The sequence below is a fragment of the Piliocolobus tephrosceles genome, chromosome 16, assembly GCF_002776525.5.
Source record: "Piliocolobus tephrosceles isolate RC106 chromosome 16, ASM277652v3, whole genome shotgun sequence".
In the NCBI taxonomy this organism is placed as follows: domain Eukaryota; kingdom Metazoa; phylum Chordata; class Mammalia; order Primates; family Cercopithecidae; genus Piliocolobus; species Piliocolobus tephrosceles.
Genome location: NC_045449.1, coordinates 46385140 through 46406052, shown reverse-complemented (window position 1 = coordinate 46406052; position 20913 = coordinate 46385140). Strand labels below are relative to the sequence as shown.

The following is a 20913-nucleotide window of genomic DNA, read 5'->3' as shown; positions in this document are numbered from 1 at the left end:
TTTTGAGACGGAGTCTGGCTCTGTCGCCCAGGCTGGAGTGCAGTGGCCGGATCTCAGCTCACTGCAAGCTCCGCCTTCTGGGTTTACGCCATTCTGCCTCAGCCTCCGGAGTAGCTGGGACTACAGGCGCCCGCCACCTTGCCTGGCTAGTTTTTTTGTATTTTTTAGTAGAGACGGGGTTTCACCGTGTTAGCCAGGATGGTCTCGATCTCCTGACCTCGTGATCCGCCCGTCTCGGCCTCCCAAAGTGCTGGGATTACAGGCTTGAGCCACCGCGCCCAGCTAGATTTTTGTATTTTTTAGTAGAGACGGGGTTTCACCGTGTTAGCCAGGAATGGTCTTGATCTCCTGATCTCGTGATCCACCCGTCTCGGCCTCCCAAAGTGCTGGGATTACGGCTTGAGCCACTGCGCCCGGCAATTTTTGTATTTTTAGTACTGACGGGGTTTCGCTATGTTGGCCAGGCTGGTCTTGAGCTCCTGACTTTGTCATCCACCCACCTCAGCCTCCCAAAGTGCTGGGATTACAGGCTTGAGCCACCGCACCTGGCCCAGAATGCAATTTTAAGAATGGGAAATATCACATATTCCAGTTCAATTGGATTTGGGGTACCAGAGAGCTAACTGCTTATTTGTACACCTGGTTGCTGAGTTCTATTAGGAAAAAAAAAATAAATAAAACCAGATTCGTGATATGGAAAATTCAGAGTCCCTAGCATCATCTGGTGATCTTTTTATCTCTGGGTGCATATAATTGTCATAGCATCATGATATCTAATATCTCCCCTCTTCAAACTCTTGTTGCTTCTGACAACCTCTTCTCCACCTTCAAAAGGAAAAGAGAAACCATCAGATCTGTCAGCCTCCAGCCACCAAAGCAGGAACTTATCTGTATTGACAACCATCTTTCTTTCCCATTAAAGTCGGGGAAGCATCCCTCCCCTGGTTTAAGACTACTCCTCACAATATGCACTTGCAGTCCTTCTCCTTTCTTTCTGAGAGATGATGCTCTGTGGAGACTGACCTCTGCCTGTAAAGTAAATGGCTCCTTCCACCAGCACTGAAAGGTGTTCAAGTTGCTCTCATTTCTGAAAACAACCATTAAATAGCTCCCACTGCATGTCTACTTCCCATTTCTGCTAGTCTATGCCACACTTGGAAGAGTTTACTCACTCACCGCTCCAACTTCCTTCCTGTTCTCTGTTGAAGCCACTCTCGTCAGGCTCTGTTGCCGTCCTCTACTGATGCTTTCTCTCCGTGGTCTCCTGTAACCTCTGCATTGCTCAAGTTCTCTGAGCACTTTTCAGTCCTTATCTTACTTGATCTCTCAGCAGTGCTGGCACTATTGATTCTTCTTGAGGCCTTTTATTCTCTTAGTTTCTATGATAATTATACTCTCCTGGTTTCCCTCCTACCTCTCTGGTTACTTCTTTTCATTCTCCTTTGCAGGCTCGTCTCGCTCAATTCTGCTTTTTAATGTGGTTGTTTTCTAGGGTTCTGTCCCGGCCTTCTCTTCTGTCTTGATGCACTTTACTAGAGCAATCCCATATACCTCTGTAGTGTATCCACCGTGTCTGTGTTTACCACTCACGACCAGAGCTCCAGCCCAGGTCTGTGTTGGACCCCAATAGCCAAGTGCATTCCACCAAGCTGTTCAAACTCAGTATGTCCTAAATTTATCATGTCATCCTGCCTTTACCTCCATCCTGACTCCAAAGCTATCTTTGCTTCCTTGGTTCTCTATATCAGTGAGTTGTACCACAATGCACTGTTACCCAGGCTGGAATCTCAGGAGTCATTCTTAATTTTACTTTCACCTTCTTCTTCTTTTTTTTTTTTTTTGACGGAGTCTTGCTTTTTGTTACCCAGGCTGGAGTTCAGTGGCATGATCTCATGATCTCAGCTGACTACAACCTGTGCCTCCTCCCGGGTTCAAGCAATTCTCCTGCCTCAGCCTCCCGAGTAGCTGGGATTACTGGCACGTGCCACCACGGCCAGCTAATTTTTATATTTTTAGTAGAGACAGGGTTTTGCCATATTGGCCAGGCTGGTCTCGAACTCCTGACCTCAGGTGAGCCACCTGCCTCGGCCTCCCAAAGTACTGGGATTACAGGTGTGAGCCACTGCGCCCAGCCCTATCCCCCTCTTCTAATCAATCCTTGAGTCCTGTCAATTCTCCCTCTAAAATATTACTAAAATCCTCCATCTTCTTTCCTTTCCCAGTTGCCAATACCTTGGGGTCCTATAGCTATCATCTCACATGAGAACTACAGAAACAATCTCCGAGTTAGTCTCTGTGTCAGCATTCTTCTCTACTCTATTCGTTCTGCAGCCAGACTCGGTCTCTACAGTGCACACTGATAATGTCACTGCTCTGCTTGAAAAGTTTCAGTGGGTTCCCAGTGCCCCTTTTTAACTGTTTTGTTTTGTTTTGAGATGGAGTCTCGCTCTGTTGCCTAGGCTGGAGTACAGTGGCACGGTCTCGGCTCACTGCAAGCTCTGCCTCCTGGGTTCACAGCATTCTCCTGCCTCAGCCTCCCCAGTAGCTGGGACTACAGGCGCCCGCCACCTCGCCCAGCTAAGTTTTTGTGTTTTTAGTAGAGACGAGGTTTCACTGTGTTAGCCAGGATGGTTTCAATCTCCTGACCTTGTGATCCACCCACCTTAGCCTCCCAAAGTGCTGGGATTACAGGCGTAAGCTGCCGGGCCCCGGCCTTTTTTTGTTGCTCAGTCTGGAGTGCAGTGACACGATCTCAGCTCACTGCAACCTCTGCCTCCAGGGTTCAAACGATTCTCCTATTTCAATCTCTTGAGTAGCTGGGATTACAGGCGCCGGCCACCACACCTGGCTAATTTTTATATTTTTAGTAGAGATGCGGTTTCACCATATTGGCCAGGCTGGTCTTGAACTCCTGACCTCAGGTGATCTGCCTGCCTTGGCCTCCCAAAGTGCTGGGAATACAGGCATAAGCCACTGTGCCCGGCCACCGCTTAACTTCTTTTTTTTTTTTTTGAGACGGAGTCTCGCTCTGTTGCCCAGGCTGGAGTGCAGTGGCCGGATCTCAGCTCACTGCAAGCTCCGCCTCCCGGGTTTATGCCATTCTCCTGCGTCAGCCTCCTGAGTAGCTGGGACTACAGGCGCCCGCCACCTCGCCTGGCTAGTTTTTTGTATTTTTTTAGTAGAGACGGGGTTTCACCGTGTTAGCCAGGATGGTCTCGATCTCCTGACCTCGTGATCCGCCCGTCTCGGCCTCCCAAAGTGCTGGGATTACAGGCTTGAGCCACCGCGCCCGGCCTCGCTTAACTTCTTAGCAAAGTAGACAAGGCCCTGCATGACTCAGTCCCACTCACTGTTCAGCATTGTCATTCACCTCCTAGATTTAGGGTCCCTTAGTAAAACAGCACTTGTCTTAGCTGCTCCCGTGGGCCACAGGCTCCCTCACCTTGGCACCTTTCCTCTGCCTGTTTAGCCTCTACTTCCCTCCTCATTTCACAGGGCTCACTCCTAAACAGACTTCAGATCTCAGTTCCTGAGTTACTGACTCTCTAGAAGCCTCTCCTTGACGCTTTTCTGTGTGGGGTCCTGGTTACACAGTGCTGTGCCCTGTGCTTTCCTGGAAAAGAGCTTGTGATTACACTGCTTTCTATCTGTCTGTCTTTGTCTCAGTGTCAATCACTAGTTGGAAATCTGAGGACTGGACCTTGTTGGTTTTGTTTGTTTTTGTGTTCTCAGCATTCAGCACTGTACCCAGCACAGAGTGGGGCCAAATAAATACTTGTTAAATGAGGCCAGGCACGGTGGCTCATGCCTATAATCCCAGCACTTTGGGAGGCCGAGGTGGGTGGATCACCTGAGGTCAGGAATTCGACACCAGCCTGACCAACATGGTGAAACCCTGTCTCTATTAAAAATACAAAAATTAGCTGGGCATGGTTGAGGGTACCTGTAATCCCAGCTACTCAGGAGGCTGAGGCAGGAGAATCGCTTGAACCTAGGAGGCAGAGGTTGCGGTGAGCTGAGATCGTGCCATTGCACTCTAGCCTGGGCAACAAGAGCGAAACTCCATCTCAAATAAAAAAAAATAAAAAATAAAAAATAAAAAAATAAAAAAAAATACTCGTTAAATGAGATTGTGATGAAATGAAGGGGACAGTGGGAATTTGTACTCTTAGTTGAGCAGATTTAGTTACAACTAACTCCAAGATATTCCCCTGGTGATTGAACTAGTTGTGGCAGAAAAAGATCAACTACCTTTGGAGACAATCTCCTCAAATGGCTCCGTAAACAACAAGAGTCTGAAATGCCACAAGAAGTGAGACTACTGAGTTGATCCTTTTAGGACCAGGGAATTGCCTTGTTAAAATCAGCCTTAAATAACTGAATGTGTCTGTCTGCCACCTCTTCCTACACCACACCTTCTTTTCTTGTTTTGTTTTTTGAGACAGGGTTTCGCTCTGTTGCCCAGGATGGAGTGCAGTGGTGCAAGTATAGCTCACTGCAACCTCCAACTCCTGGGCTCAAGTGATCCTCCTGCTTCAGCCTCCTAAGTAACTAGGACTACAGGTACATGTCACCATGCCTGGCTAGTTAACAAAAACTTTGTTTTGTTTTATAGAGATGGGGTCTCCCTGTGTTGCCTAGGCTTGTCCCAAACTTCTGGGTTCAAGCAATCCTCCTGCTTGTTGGGATTACTGAAGTGAGCCACTGTGCCTGACCCACCACACCTTCTCATTTCCTCTCTCTCCCAGGCCAGCTTCTCCCTGCAGTTTGCAGCGTCTTATGGGAAATTACCTAGAATTCTTTAACTTTTTTGGCGGGGGGATACAGAATTTCACTCCCTTCACCTGGCTGAAGTGCAGTGGCATGATTTCAGCTCACTGTAACCTCTGCCTCCTGGGCTCAAGAGATTTTCCTGCCTCAGCCTCTGGAGGAGCTGGGACCACAGGCGCATGCCATTGCCTAATTATTTTTTACTTGCTAATTATTATTATTATTATTTTTTGTAGAGATGGGGTTTTGCTATGTTGCCTAGGCTAGCCTTGAACTCCTGAGCTCAAGTGATTCCCCGGCCTCGGGCTCCCAAAGTGCTGGGATTACACCATGCCCACCCTGTCAGGGCATTTTTAAGCTCCTCTTGGTACAAGTTATGTTACCGTCCATTTTCCAACACTTAAGTTAGGGCAGTTTCTGACTTAAGTTTTCTTGCAGTGTTGCCTTGCTGTGAATGGCCTTGCTGTGAAGGGGAAATAACATACTCTGTCTTCCTCTCACATTTTAACACATAAAAACTAGCTTTAGCTCTTCTGCTATCCCACAGGCAGAGGGTGGGCACTGTGTTGTCTGAGAGTCTTTTGATCCAAGTCAACTTGCTGAAATGTGTGAAGTGTGGTCTTCCACCTGCCAGATGCTGTCATCTGCATCACCTGCAGGGGATAGTACAAGGCATTTGCTCCCCTGGGATTGTTTAATGCTCCTAACTTTGACTCACACTTTGTAGCACCCCTTTTTAGTCATAATGCCAGGAGTAGGGACGAAGCCTTAGGAAGGTGTTCTCTGCCAACTCGAAGAGGGTGTGAACAAGAAGCAGATGAGGCTCAGCAGGGCACCTGCAAAAGCCAGGCTCCCAGTCTGTCTGCTCTTGCTGGAGGGGAACACTGACCCTGCCGACTGCAGATGTAGAAGCCTCGCCACAGTGGTGAGAACTGAAATGAATGAAATCAACTCTCTGCCCTTCAAAACAAAAGAGCAGGCAGAAGTGTAAGGAGGATGGCACAGTCTCAGAGACCATATGTATCCTGCTGTGGGAGCCTGGGAGCTTAATCAAAGCACCTACAGGTCCCAGGATCTGACTGTCTTTTCCAGATTTCATCCCTTGGCTGGATACCCGAAAAGGGCTGCAGGGCTGAGATGTTTAAAGCATGAATGGAAAATTTCTAACCTTCTCTCCCACTACCACCCCCATGCATTGCTCCAGCCCAGTCTGAACACCATGAGGTATTTTAAAATAATTTCTACTTTGATGAATTGCTGGGGAGTCCACAATTGCTCATAATCAAAGGGAGAAAAATGCAAATGAGATCCGGCCGAGAACTATCACCACCAAACGTTTATTTCACTGCACAGTGCCAAAAAGAATTAAAACAACATTAAACTCACAGCAATCATGTTTAAGCCCTCGTTTCCAAGTGCCAAATTGCACCACTCTGGATCATACAGATGTTCGTTAATTATGCTAATTTTTATTAAACTATTAAAATGGAGAGAGTACTGGCTCAGTCAGGCAGACCCCAGCTCTGAATGAACCCTGCTCCTGTCTAAAGGTGCTAATTTACTGCATTTTTATTAAGTTGCTGATTCTTGGGTTTTAGTTTTAGGATGGCAAAGAGAACTGAATTTCTGGGATCAATGTTTTCTATAAAGTCTGATTTCTCTTTGCCCAGATGTTTGGAAAGATTGGAAAAATGCTGAGAGGCTCCCAGGAGAACTGAAATCCTCAATTTGGAAGTATTTCTATCCAAGGTAGGGATACACATCTACAAGTGACAGTGTTAGGGCTTCAGAATTATGCATGCTCACTACTCCGTAACTCTACATATATTCTGAATGGTAGGGCTAAGATTTAAATTATACAAAATTGTTCAATGAAGATGTTTTAGATAAGAATATAAAAAGTTATTTTTAAAAAAAACACAAACCTTTCCATCAGGGCTTGCTTCTTGCCACAAAGTCTTTTTAGAAACCTTTCATCTAAAATAAGCACAGTGTATGGTTTGTTCTCATCATATTTCTAGGTTTGACTAAACATCTGCTTCTCTCAATACCAACCTTGCCCCACCTCTTTGAACAACCCACATGAAGAAGTCTTAAAAATAAAAGTTGGCTATTTGGACTCCATGATCTGGCTGGAGAAACTACTGGTCTGGATGAATGAAGCATTGAGTGAACCTGAAGTAGACGCTGTGCTCACCATCAGCAACAATCAAAAGTGTTTATGGCAGATTTCACACTGCCATAAAAGGATTTATGCTGCTAATCTCCATTAACAAGGAAAAAAAAAAAAAACCCTACCAAACCTGCCATAAAAAGAATAGCAAATTCTATAAACAAAAAGCAGTATGGCCACCAACAACGGGCATGTCGCACAGCTTGACTCTGCCTCCAGTGGTTTCCTATTGCCGTTTATGGTTTCAAGACTATCATGGACCTCCTCAGTGCTCCTCCTGTCACAGGGCCCTGAGTCCCCGTGTGGTGCTGCAAATACCCTGTCAGTAGGTGTCAGGGGATATTGGGGGAAAACCAGCAGGCGCCTATCATAAGCCTTAAAAGAGATTAAATACCCCTACTCCATGATTGCTACATTTTAATTTCTCTCCTCCCTGCTGGTTCCTATTTGTATAAGCTCTTCCATGGCTCCCCTGGAGTACCACAGACATGACCTGGAATGACCATCCTGTCTTGGGATGAGAATTCAATTTCTAGGCTCAGTGAATCCTAGGCTGTTCCAACAAGAGGAACTCACCATCCTCCAGGGCACAGATTCTTAAACCAGAGTCTGTGAACCCCTGGCCTCTCTTTGGATGGATGTGAAGGAATCTTTGAACTCCCTGAAAGTGGTGTAAAATTTTGTGTGCATGTGTACATAGGCCTCATCCCTGGGGTGAGGCCCAGACCTTTCATCAGATTCTCAAAGGGTTTATGAACCCTTTGCAGTTTACCAGCCGGCACTCTATAGGAAAAAATACAATGGTCTTTATGGGCTGGATCTGTACTTTGGCCCAGGGTGGGTATCCCCGCACTCCCCACACACAAGTCCCTGCTTTTAAAAAATACAGCTTTTTAAAAATACGGTGGCTCACGCCTGTAATCCCAGCACTTTGAGAGGCTGAGGCAGGTGGATCACAAGGTCAGGAGTTCGAGATCAGCCTGGCCAATATGGTGAAACCCCGTCTCTACTAAAAATACAAAACAATTAGCTGAGCATGGTGGTGCACACCTGTAATCCCAGCTACTCGGGAGGCTGAGGCAGGAGAATCGCTTGAACCCAGGAGGCAGAGGTTGCAGTGAGCCGAGATTGCGCCTCTGCACTCCAGCCTGGGCAACAGAGCAAGACTCCGTTAAAAAAAAAAAAAACAAGTACAGTGAAGGAGAATCAAGAATCCTCATTCCTTCCACGCTAGATTTCATGGGCTTCAGCCCTCCAGCTGAAGAGGCTGTTCCCTCCTCAAAGGTCGACTGCACTTGTGTATCTCTTTTAAGGAATCATCTCTTTTTTTTTTCAGAGACAGAGTTTTGTTCTTTGTCACCCAGGCTGGAGTGCAGTGGCACGATCTCAGCTCACTGCAACCTCCAGCTCCCAAGTTCAAGCGATTCTCCTGCCTCAGCTTCCTGAGTAGCTGAGATTACAGGTGCCTGGCACCACGCCCGGCTAATTTTTGTATTTTTACTAGAGACGGAGTTTCACCATGTTGGCCAGGCTGGTCTCAAACTCCTGACCTCAGGCGATCCTGCCCACCTCCACCTTCCAAAGTGCTGGGATTACAGGCATGAGCCACTGCACCCAGTCAAGGCATTATCTATTTAACTGTGACTTCAAAGTTGTGGTGTCTTCTCATAGTTTCCATTCAAATGGCTTGGAGCAAGCTGCTTGACACTGTCAGTTCCCTGGAGAAAGCTCCTAACAGAAACATTCTCTTTTCACATTGAATTGGGTTCCAAGCCTCCGTGGAATAAGATTCCCAGAAAATATCTCATACTTTTTGGTTCTTTTTACCATAAAAGTTCTCTATATCAGTGCTTATAAACAAGACGATGCATCTTCAAGAGAATAGTCTATCAGCCCCTAACCTGAAGTGCTTGATATATGTGTGGGAAAGGTCAATGAATCACAGAATTTTTGGTTTATGATTGCTTATTTCTCTTATTAGTGTTTGTGCATTATACATTGCCATTAGTTAAGATGGGAAATTTGAATTCCTAAGCAGAGAAACTTGTACTATTCCAGGGTCAGTCCCAAACATCATATTTTTACTCTGGATTTCCCCACAAATTCTCTACTCCTAAAATCCAGCTTTGGATATATATATATATATATGCTTTCTTAGGATATCATACCCTATGAAATAAATAAAGGGCTCCAAATCAGCATCCTTCTAACTGCTGAGAAAAACAAGGCTCGGAACAGGAATTGTTCACCAAAGACAAAGTGCCCATTTTTCAGCATAGATAGTTTTATGAAGAGATTTTCCAGAAGGAGAAAGGAAATGGGCAGTTGGGTGGCTGGTGGGTTAGTGGTGTTGGAACTTGTGAAAGGATCGAAGCTCAGCACTTGACTGAAACCTTGGGTGGCGTGGCAGCCTCTTCAGGCTGTTTTACAGTGTGTTTTAAGTTATTGGCAATCACTTTCTCTTTTTCCATTATTCAGAGTTTTGGTCTATAAATCATAATAAAAATGAGTCATTAAATTTGCCTCAATTGAGCTAGTTTTATTTATTGTTACATTTCAGGGAACTTGCTAACCTGGAGATTGATAGGCCTGGATACAGGGGAAGGTATGCGAGTGTGAGAAGGGGGACATGGGAAGGCTGGGTAGTCAGCAACAGCAGTTGGGAGGGGGGTGGGTCATGGTGACAACTCCACAAAGCACACCCCGAGCTAAGTGTTCTGAGAAGAGGAATGTGTTCTCTAGATGGAGGGTCTCAGAGCACTTGAGTGCGAGAGAACATTCAGCTTTAAGGGTGAAGCTTATGTCCTGAACAGGGTGGGAGTGGATAATGATCAAGCTGAGGCCACGGAGGTGTGCAGGGCCTGTGCACACACTGCATGTTGTTGGTGAAATGTGTGCAAAACAGAGTGGGTGTGTGCAAGTGTATATGACAGAGAAATCATAAGCTGTGAAGGTAAGAGCAAAGGTGAAATAGGGCTGTAAGGAAAGAGAAATGAAAAGAAGCACACAACTTGAACTTTACCTAAAGAAGAGAGAAGGGATAGAGGGAAGGTAAACACTTTGCAGATGGGAGAAAACAAGGTGCTAAGTGCAGAAGTCAGGAACAATAGAGACAGCACCATTTCGGAGCTGATAGAATTGTGATACCATGTGAGACGGGAGTATTAATATGTATTCCATAAACTGCGCAGCTCTGCATCGCTCTGTTTTGCTCTGACCGCAGTACCAGCCTCAGGCACCACAACACAATTTGGAAACAATGTGACGGAAATGTTTAATCTGCTCGGCCCATCTGTGCTGCGTATTTCTCCAGATCTCCCTGAGAGAGGCGCCTTGAATCTCCACATTGCCTTTAATATTCTCCTAAATCACCTCCCTACTGCACTTCAAGGGCCATTGCTACAATATCACAGGTTCATCTAAAGTGCAATGGGGAGGGGGTGTGGGGGGAGGTGCAGGCTGGGAGATTTTTTATTTTAAAATAATTTCCAGAGATCATCTTTTCTGCTTCCTTTTAAAAAAAGAAGAAAAGTTATTCTACTGTTGCCGTAAGGTTATTGAGGTTGTTTGGTGCAAAACAGGATAGGATAGAGTGGAATCATTCTCCAAAGAATTATTTTTATTAATCTCGATTATCTCAAATGGACATGGGAGGGTGAGCAGATGCTCGTTTTCTCTTATCTCTTTTCTTTGCACCTTGCTAGAAAGCACACATAGGGTGTGCTAGGGTGATGTGTTCATTTGGGGCTGGAGCCTCTCTCCTTTCTACTCTCGGCATCAGGTACCAGCTTGTTAGTTCTCCTTTCCACTCTCGGCATCAGGTACCAGCTTGTTAGACAGGGTTAGACAGGCCAACCCTGTCTCTGCTCCACTCTAAACAAAGCCATCTCATTCAGGACAAGTATACATTTAGTCTCGGTCAACATGCTCTCATTAGGAGAGGACACTGTCTATATTTTTAATTTTAGCTTAAAACCTTAGATTTTCTCTCTTTAAGTACGGATGTTGGGTGTCAGATTTCCACTGCCTTTTCCCACTTGATTGCACCAGATTCAGCAATTTGGGTCTAGCTGGGGTGGGTTTTGAGAAAGAAGGATGACAAGTCACCATGTTCCAGACCCTAGACAAATGGAAGAGAGTTGCACATCACCAAGAAAATTAGGATTCCTTTTGCTTTGTGAATTAAAGAAATGAATAATTTAATCCTCAAGATTGTTCCAGCGAGGGAAAGGCAACATCCCAGTTGCGGAGCCCTACAGCCTGTCGGTGTGTTACATCATCTGCACACATAGGCGTTTCCATGACAACCGCTTATAGCTTCATTTCCTGGATCCCTCTAGGGGGTGTCACAGCCAGATCCACCTGCTTTTCACCCTACCCTCAGTGGGGTCATGGTAAGGTCGCTAGAATAAATGAACGCGGGTACTAATGATCTGTTTACTGCTGTTTATGCTCTGTGTGTGTCAGGGGCACACACATTTAGAGAGCTCATTATGGTTGCAATTAGAATGCACCATCGCTAGATATTTAACTCCTTTTTCTTTTAAATTAGCATTTTAATAACATTCTTTGAGCAGAGAAACAAAATGACCATTTTTCACGGACAAACTTCTAGCTGTAGGTGCAACTTTAATGGCAAAGTTGTGAAGGGGAAAGAAGGGGAAAAAAAGGCCATTTTTACTACTTTCACCCTCCTCCTTACCAAAAGGATATTTTTATTTGCTTTCTAACACACTCAATTTCCCAAATTTGTTTTGAATCCAATTATTTTGGGTGGTTTAAAGTACTGCACTCTTGTTGGACGGAAATTAGCAGCGATTGAAATTAACTTTTTATGTGACCTGTGAAAGGGGCTAAAATAATTACAAGTGTGTAGAAGAAACTCTCTCTCCAAAAGACCCTTGCTGTAGGATCAGGCTGTGATCCGATGATGCCATTATCTGAATATCTTTATACAGTAAATGCAAGGGCTTTTTTCTTTAAAAAGGTGATTGCAATTATTGTTTCTGTTTTGTAATTCTCAGGATTATCTTGTAGAGGATAAGTGATGACAAAAACTTGTCATTATAGACAGGATAAATAAGCAGAAAGAACGAAAACAATAACACAGTATTGTTTACCATTTAAAATGGTGAGCATCAAAAAGCAGGAGAGGAGGAACAGGAAAGGTGTAGACAGACCCCCTCGGTTACAATGTTTCAAAAGGCATTGCTTTTTAGGGATCAGCCAACACCCTTTCTAGGTGTTTATAGATGCTCTGTTTGTGTAAAGTACAGTGAAAAATAACAATTTGAATGTTTCGATTATCTTTCCCAGTCTGTTCCATTTTCATTATTTATTTCCTATAAATCCGGAACTTGCTGAACATAATTCTGCAGACAAGGAGGTGGATGGGACAGCCAATGTGAACAAGGAGATAGATGGTGGGTGCGTGTAAGATAGATGCTATGCGCTTATGAAAAGGAGCAGTATGTCTGCATGTGAACATCCACAAAGAAGAGCAAGCAAGCGTGTACACTACAACGGGTATTTATAGGTGGAAAAAAGGTGCAAGGAAGTTTATGTGGGAACAGGCACAGAGAGTCTGAAACGGTTTGCTTTTTTCCTACCCTTCTGGAACCCACGTCCAAGTTCTGCCTAAGATGTCCCACACTTGCTGTGGCTCCTGTGAACCTCGCAAGCCTTTCCATGAAAACAGAGGGGATTTCACAGCCAGAAGACTTAGGAGGTCAATAGTTGAAAAGCAAGAGTTAGATCTTTAAACAATTACACTAACCTCCCTCCCCTTCCAAAGATAGGAGGAAAACATTTAAAGACGCAGCAGGAAAAAAAAAAAAAAAAAGAGCCTTTCTAAAAATGCAAGTTTAAAATGTTCATGCTTTTGTATCAGCCTAGTTGCACCTTAGATTCTGCCATTTCATAAATAAAATACCGATGGCGTAGAGTATAATTTGGTGATAGCTACCCCAGGACATATCTAGATACACTTCTGTTATTTTAATTAAATACTGCATTATGGTTTGTGACAACTACATAGCTACAGCGTAAATGAATTCAGAATTAAAGTGTTACTTAGGCATCCAGTAATTTTTGTTTCATTCCTTAGTTTTACAAAGCAAATAGCTATAAAATCAAGATGTTTGTTCATTTACAGATGGAGCAGGATTGTCGTTGCTGTTTTTTAATCCTCATCCACAAAAAGAAGACAGAGCTCAGAGTCTGGCTCCCAACACTCTTAGCTTATGAGCCACATCACAAAGAAAAACACATCCTCTTGACTATAATGTGAAATGCTGAATATTAATTGCTGGTATTATGCTTATCTTTCTAGCCGGGTTTTGTCTTTTAACAATTATTCGGATGGGCTACAGCCTTGCACTTCCAGGAGATTTTTCTCCTTTGTTTAATAGTTAGAAACCAATTTTATTAAAAAACTGTAAAGTTCACAATGCTTCATGGAAGTTCTTAGTATTTGGAACTGTCCCCAAATATAGAATATTATCAGGAACAGAGAAACTGCAGACTCTTTTTGCTAAAAATATGATGAACATTTGTGCATTTAAAAGAAAAAAATATTTTTCATTTTAGCAATATTAATATTTCCTTAATGAAACTGGAGAGGGTGTTACAGTTTGATATACTTGGTTAGTTTCAATGTCACTTCACTAGCAAATCATGAGAAAGGTTCAGAATATTCTCATCTATCAGGTACAGATTTTCACTCAAAATTAATATGTAGAGTAAAAGGATTTTTGTTCAAATCTGAGGATTTAATTGTATCTTGAATGTTTAATATGTCAAGATGAAAGTTTTTGAGTAACTAGTTTTCTGAAACCATTTTCTATTATTTCTAATTTGAGTATCAATATGATCTTTTTATTAGCCTTAAATACCGTATGTCTGGGAATGTCTGCAAATTTAAGCTTTTCTGTGTTCTAATCAATTACCTTCAGTCCTGCATAACTAATCCTATAACCTGCAAAGAATTACTGCCCTGTGTGTTAGCAATGAGGTTATAATTTGTTTTAGTATTTTGCTAGTTTGGTTGGAGAGCTGAGTCCATGCAATACCAAGAAATGGTGGCAGAAGAGGCATGGGGAGGCTGAGTTCCTTTTGAGAAAATAATTATACTGAAACAAAGCTTTTGTGACTCCTTTTAAATAGGGCACCTCACCAAAATGTCATCCAGCCTCTTTGGCAGATTAGTGGGGAGTTTATTACTAAATCTCTGTCTAATAAACGTGCAGTTGACTCTGGAGGAGCTGCTTGTTATAATACTGGCGATTGGAAATGGAGGGAATGTCACAGTTAAAGACACAAATTTTCCCCATAATATATTCGAATGGAAACCTCTGAATCCAATACTACATGGGCATATCTAATAAATTCACAATATTTCAGTCTCAACAGCCTTCACCAGTTAGTTTTAAAGATTTATGTGGTAAAAAATTACTCAGTGATGAATATGGTTTATTCTGTGCAGTATTGGAGGTATAAGGAATTAAACTACCGTCTTTAACAGTGAATTTATTATTACCTCTGTCAAAAGACGAAGACTTTAACAGCATTTGTTATAAATTCGCTGCAAAATAAATGGCTGGAATTTTTTACACTGGAGTTTGTAAAGCATTGGGCGATTCTGAGCATTAACCTAACCCTGCCATGGCTTATATGGTTCTAGGTAAACATTTCTGTCTGGGCTTCATAGTTAATTATCTGGTCTGGACTTTTCCCCAACTGAAAACTGTGTGTGCACATGGACACACACACAGAGAGAGAGAAGAGTGAAAGGTCTTGTCCAGGACAACTGTTTAGGAATAAATAGAGAGAAAAATGCCAATTTTATTCCCTTATAAAAAAATGGGTTTTAGAATAAATAGTCAGGGTTTGCAGGATAGGGTTGAAGTGCAATTGGGCCTCTTGTGAGCAGGTTTACATGCATGCATATGCACACACACATAAACACCCTCTCCCTTTTGTCCTCTCTTGGAATGGGTGTCCCCTCATTTATAAAAATTACCTGGAAGGAATGAGGCTGCCAGGGTTTGTTCTAGACGATTGGTTCCTGTCTGGGGGAAAGGAATGGCCTCTACTGAATTTGACCGGTATATGACCGTTGCCTTCCAGCTGACCCCAAATCCCATTCCCATCCTCCTAACTCTGTTGCCTCCCATAGGGGTTATTAATGAGAGAAAACACCATCATCATCATCTTCGTCATCACAGCACAGTGTTGACCTGCTTGTTAACATGAAATGGGGTGGTGGGGACAGCTTCTGCTTCTCTTTCGTACCATCATAAATAAGAAAAGATGCTTTGCCATAGGATCCCCTCACCCACCCCTTTGATTAGGTCAGAGGTGCATAATAGCTCTTTGAAAGGCATTGATCAGTTTCATCACACTGTTCGGGCAGCCTGTGCCCCAGGCCTAAATTCTCCCTACTTACTACTCCTAAATTACCTCCCAGATAAACCCCCGCCCATCCCCCACTCAGCAAACCAGAGGGTATGGTGCCTGAGGAAGTCCTAAATGGACACTAGATGTCACCAAACACCTCCTTTCCCTCAGAGCCTTGAAATTAAAAAAAAAAAAAAAAAAAAAAAAAAAAATCCTTCATTTAAAGCAATTGAAGGAATTAACTTATCTGTTTTTATGAGGGTTGTTGTCACATTCAACTAAGCACACTTAAAAGAGGAAGTATTGCTGCATTAAGATAATTTTTACAACATACAAATCTCTTTTGGAAAGAATGGGGTCAAGGGAGGGGAAAAGGTCTACATTCTTTAAGTAGCATATTGAGGAAGTAGGTGGAGAAAACCGGGTTAAAATTCCCATTATAATAGACATAGTGTTGTGTTAACAAAGTCCAGGTGTGCTGGCACAGGCCTGTTGCATTCAGATGACTAGACTGGCTGTGGCGCCAGGATCCCATCTGAGTTTAAGTAGCTGCAGTCCAGGGTAACAAAGTCTGTCCATTCTTCCCCACGTAAGACCCATGACCATCTGACAGCATCATGTGTTCCACGCTAAACTTGACTTTGTCTGTATGGCTCCCTGTTTCCACGTCAATTCCATCAGTAAGGAAGATGACCCAGATCCTGGTGTGTCTGGGCCATGAGAATACCTTCCCACCCCAGCTAAGTCACTATGTAAGTATAAACCTTACGTGTAACCAACCTGTTGCTCGAAGGCTGCTTTCCATGGAAATAAGGCACTGGACAATTCCTTGGAAGAGCCTCAAACCAATTTATGAAGCACACAACCCAAGCCCAAGAAATGTATCCCACTGGCTCAGTTTACCTTAAATGGAAGACCTCACCCAGTGGCCTCTTCTCTTTCCTAGTCAATTGAAAAAGAGCTTCTCTTTCTCTCCCTCTTTAATTTGCCCTTATCTTCTGAACAGCTCATGTTACCACCATAAATAACTTCTGGAACAGGATGCTTTAAAAAAAAAAAAAAAGGGCGTTTAAATGTTATCTTGGCCGGGCACGGTGGCTCACGCCTGTAATCCCAGCACTTTGGGAGGCCAAGGCAGGCGGATCACTTTGGGAGGCCAAGGCAGGCAGGAGTTCAAGACCAGCCTGGCCAACATGGTGAAACCCCATCTCTATTAAAAATACAAAAAATTAGTCAAGTGTGGTGGCTTGAGCCTGTAATCCCAGCTACTAGGGAGGTTGAGGCAGGAGAATAGCTTGAACCCAGGAGGCAGAGGTTGTAGTGAGCCAAGATTGCACCACTGTACTCCAGTCTGGCAGTCTGGGTGACAGCAAGATTCTATCTCAAAAAAAAAAAATTATCTTGAATAGTGGAATAAGCATGATGATGATGATGATGATGATTTTCATTTTTTCTTGAGACGGAGTCTTGCTCTGTCACCCAGACTGGAGTGCAATGGCATGATCTTGGCTCACTGCAACCTCTGCCTCCTAGGTTCAAGCAATTCTTCTGCCTCAGCTTCCCTAGTAGCTGGGACTACAGGCACATGCCACCACGCCTGGCTAATTTTTGTATTTTTCGTAGAGACGGGGTTTTGCCATGTTGGCCAGGCTGGTCTCGAACTCCTGACCTCAGGCAATCCACCTGCCTCAGCCTCCCAAAGTGCTGAGTGAGCCACCATGCCCTGCCAACAAGCATTATTATTATTTGGAAAGAATGTTCCCTAGTAAGAGACACTGCAAGAAGACAAGGTCACTTTTCTGAAAGCTAGGACTCGTGACTTTTCTTATCCAAATAGAGGCTTCTTACCTCTTTTTCTCCCACTTATAACAAGTGACCATAGGACAAGCACAGTGGCTCACACCTGTAATTACAGCACTTTGGGAGTTCGAGGCGGATGGATCACTTGAGTCCAGGAGTTCGAGACCAGCCTGGCCAATATGGCAAAATCCCGTCTCTACTAAAAATACAAAAATTAGCTGGGTGCCGTGGTACTTGCCTGTAGTCCCAGTTACTCAGGAGGCTGAGGCAGAGAATCGCTTGAACCTGGGAGGCAGAGGTTACAGTGAGCCAAGACTGTGCCATTGCATTCCAGGGCAACAGAGCGAGACTCCGTCTCAAGAAAAACAGAAACAAAAACAAGTGACCATAGTGGTGCTGGTCCACAAAAGGGCCTTGCAATCCGCAGATAAAAGGAACTAAAGCCAGGGCACCACACTATCACATGGAGGGTGATTCGGCACCTGCCCTGTCATGCCTGGTGCCCAGGCTGAATGGATTTTTGGAGTACACCTGTTGTTGAACCCCTGCCAAGTACTGATGGCCACTAACCCCCAAATCACTTTTCCCCGCTGTTGATGTTTGGAATGTCAGACAGGACTGAGCAGCAGCCGGCGTGTATTTCAAACACAGCAGATGGATTTTTATATTAGCTCCTATTTCATGTTCAGGCAGAGCGACCGCCACACTAAAACCGCAGCCTCAATGCTGCCGAGTTTGCTTCTGTGAGATTAATTCTGTGAAATTAATTGGGACAAGATTGAAAAGGAAATTAAAATGCAGCTGAGTGAACAGGCCTTTCAAACACCTTTTTCCTGCTCTATTCAAACTTGAATTCTGCGGTGGTCGCCGGCATCGTGGGAAGTAATTTACGCGACGCAGGCTCTCAGGAGCCATTGGTTACGTATGAGGAGACCTGCACCAGCGCCACAATCTGGAGCCACTGAAGAGCGCTAAACACCCCGCTGTGGCTTGAGCTGCGTCCTGGCTCCGGGGAGGAAGGGAAGCTTAGTCCCTCACTGGAAAAAGCTGTTCAGAAATATCTGAGTCCAAAAGGAACATAGGAACATCCCCTGGATGCACAGATCTGCTTCGTTATTAAAATTTCCCTTTAATAAATTTTGAGACCCAAATTGGAACTCAGTGAATTAAGTGGGCATGAGGCTGCATGGGGCCAAGGAATGCATGGATGTGATGCAGGGAGGTCAGTGGGAGACCTCCTGCTGACTGTGCCACACTGGTTACTGTTTCAGAGTTTGGATGTGTGGCTCTAGTCTCTCCAGAAAATGAAGTTTGAATAATTTGTCAGGAACGAAAGCTCTCAGACCAGGAAAGGCATGGTGGATTTTCACGTAGGCCTCTTTGCTGGGTAGTTTTTTTGTATTTTTGGTAGAGATGGGGTTTCTCCATGTTGGTCAGGCTGGTCTCGAACTCCCGACTTCAGGTGATCAGCCCACCTCGGCCTCCCAAAGTGCTGGGATTACAGGCAAGAGCCACCGGGCCTGGCCCTCACTGGGTGGTTTTTGTAATATCCAAGTGAGCACCTTTTGTGCTGTAGATCATATTTTTTTCAATAATATATTGAACTCCTAGTATGTGCCCAACACTGATCCAAAAGTTTATTATTAGTAAAAGGGAAGGAAATATTCCTACTTCCTACATGCCAGGCACTTCCTTACACAAATTCTCTAATGTAAACATCACAACAAACCTACAAATATAAAATTTCCTAATTTTTACAGGTGAGGAAACTGAAGATTAGCAGGATTAGGAGATTTTTGCCCAGGGTCGATGGGCACTGGTTATCTCTGGGGAGCATCTTTCCTCTCCTCTCCTCTCCCCTCCCCTCCCCTCCCCTCCCCTCCCTCCCTCCCTCTCTCTCTTTCTTTCTTTTTCTTTCTTTCCTCTCTCTCTTTCTCTCTCTCTTTCTCTGTCTTTCTCTCTCTCGCTCTCTCTCTCTCTCTCTCTTTCTTTCTTTCCTTTTTTTTTTGTTGAGACGGAGCCTCGCTCTGTTGCCTAAGCTGGAGTGCAGTCGCGTAATCTCGGCTCACTGCAACCTCTGCCTTCCAGAGTCAAGGGATTCTCCTACCTCAGCCTCCTGAGTAGCTGGGATTGCAGGCACCCACCACCACGCTCAGCTAATTTTTGTATTTTTGTAGAGATGTGGTTTTACCATGTTGGCCAGGCTGGTCTTGAACTCCTGACCTCAGGTGATCTGCCTGCCTTGGCCTCCCAAAGTGCTGGGATTACAGGTTTGAGCCACTGTGCCTGACATCTTTTTTTTTTTTTTTCTGAGACAAGGTCTCACTCTGTCGCCCAGGCTGGAGTGCAGTGGCAGGATCTCAGCTCACCGCAACCTCCGTCTCCTGGTTGAAGCAATTTTCCTGCCTCAGCCTCCCAAGTAGCTGGGACTACAGGCATGTGCCACCATGCCCAGCTAGCTTTTGTATTTTTAGTGGAGACTAGGTTTCACCATGTTGGCCAGGCTGGTCTCGAATTCCTGACCTCAGGTGATCCGCCTGCCTTGGCCTCCCAAAGTGTTGGGATTACAGGCATGAGCCACCACACCCAGCCACTGGGGAACATCTTTCTTGCCCAGTCAATCATCTTCTCTGGATAATTTTTTTTTGAAAAGGGATGGCCAGACTCGGAGGCTCACACCCGTAATCCCAGCACTTTGGGAGGCTGAGGTGGGTGGATCACCTGAGGTCAGGAGTTCGAGACCAGCCTGCCAACATGGCAAAACCCTGACTCTACTAAAAATACAAAATTAGCTGGGCATGGGGGCGCGAGCCTGTAATTTCAGCTACTTGGGAGGCTGAGGCAGTGCTTGAACCCAGGAGGTGGAGGTTGCAGTGAGCCAAGATCATGCCATCACACTCTAGCCTGGGCAATAAGAGCAAAACTCTGTCTCAAAAACAAAAAACAAAAAACAAAACAAAACAAAAAGCAATAGATAGCTCTCTTTCTGTGATCATTTTTGCCCAAAGGCAAGACTAACAGATTCTCTTCTGGGCCGGGTGTGCTGGCTCACGCCTGTAATCCTAGCACTTTGGGAGGCTGACGTGGGAGGATCACGAGGTCAGGAGATCGAAACCATCCTGGCTAACATGGTGAAACCCCGTCTCTATTAAAAATACAAAAACAAAACAAAACAAAAAACAGAAATTAGCCGGGCATGGTGGCGGGCACCTGTAGTCCCAGCTACTCAGGAGGCTGAGGCAGGAGAATGGCCTGAACCCAGGAGGTGGAGCTTTCAGTGAGCCGAGATCGCGCCACTGCACTCCAGCCTAGGTGACAGAGCGAGACCCCGCCCCCCCCCCCCCCAAAAAAAAAGAAAGAAAGAAAAAAAAAAGATTCTCTTGAGTTTGGTCCCAAGATTCTAAGATTCAAAGTTGGATCATACTTGGGTGACTGTTAAGATAACAGCAGGGAGCAGCAGGAGGCTATGACTAAAGCTTCCATCCTCATTTCCCCCACCACTTCCATCTCACCTCCCTTTCTAGATCCTCCAACCTCCGCACCCCGGACTCGGCCTTTCAGAATACTTTTATCAGATAGAGAGGGGGAAACCAGATGTATTTATGATAACTGAAAACAAAAGAGCTGGTAATTAAAAAAAATTCTTTTTTGTTTAAACTGAATAAAGAAAGCTAAAACACATTTTTGTGTGGAACTTCCTTAGCAGTTTTGCAGTGTCAGGCCCACCATATTTAGAATGGGAATATCTGAGGTAGAAGGATTCTTAGATGCTA

At 44.5% G+C, this 20913-nt stretch overlaps 1 protein-coding gene across 21 annotated transcripts in view; it reads right to left on the bottom strand.

Moving 5' to 3' along the window:
* SKAP1 (src kinase associated phosphoprotein 1) overlaps positions 1-20913 on the bottom strand; it is a 329329-nt gene that overhangs the window by 28095 nt on the left and 280321 nt on the right. For 3 of the 21 annotated variants that reach the window (XR_002730034.2, XM_023204350.2, XM_023204352.2), the window contains exon 13: positions 15603-16384. The exons of 14 other annotated variants lie outside the window; for them this stretch is intronic. Coding sequence is in view for 6 of the 7 variants with exons in the window: in XM_023204350.2 (XP_023060118.1) it covers positions 16283-16384 (102 nt within the window). In the remaining variant the exon portion in view is untranslated. Of the gene's footprint in view, positions 1-15602; positions 16385-20913 lie in introns of those variants that run through there. 4 more of the 21 variants (XM_023204359.1, XM_023204361.2, XM_023204357.2 and 1 more) reach the window with 3 other exon arrangements.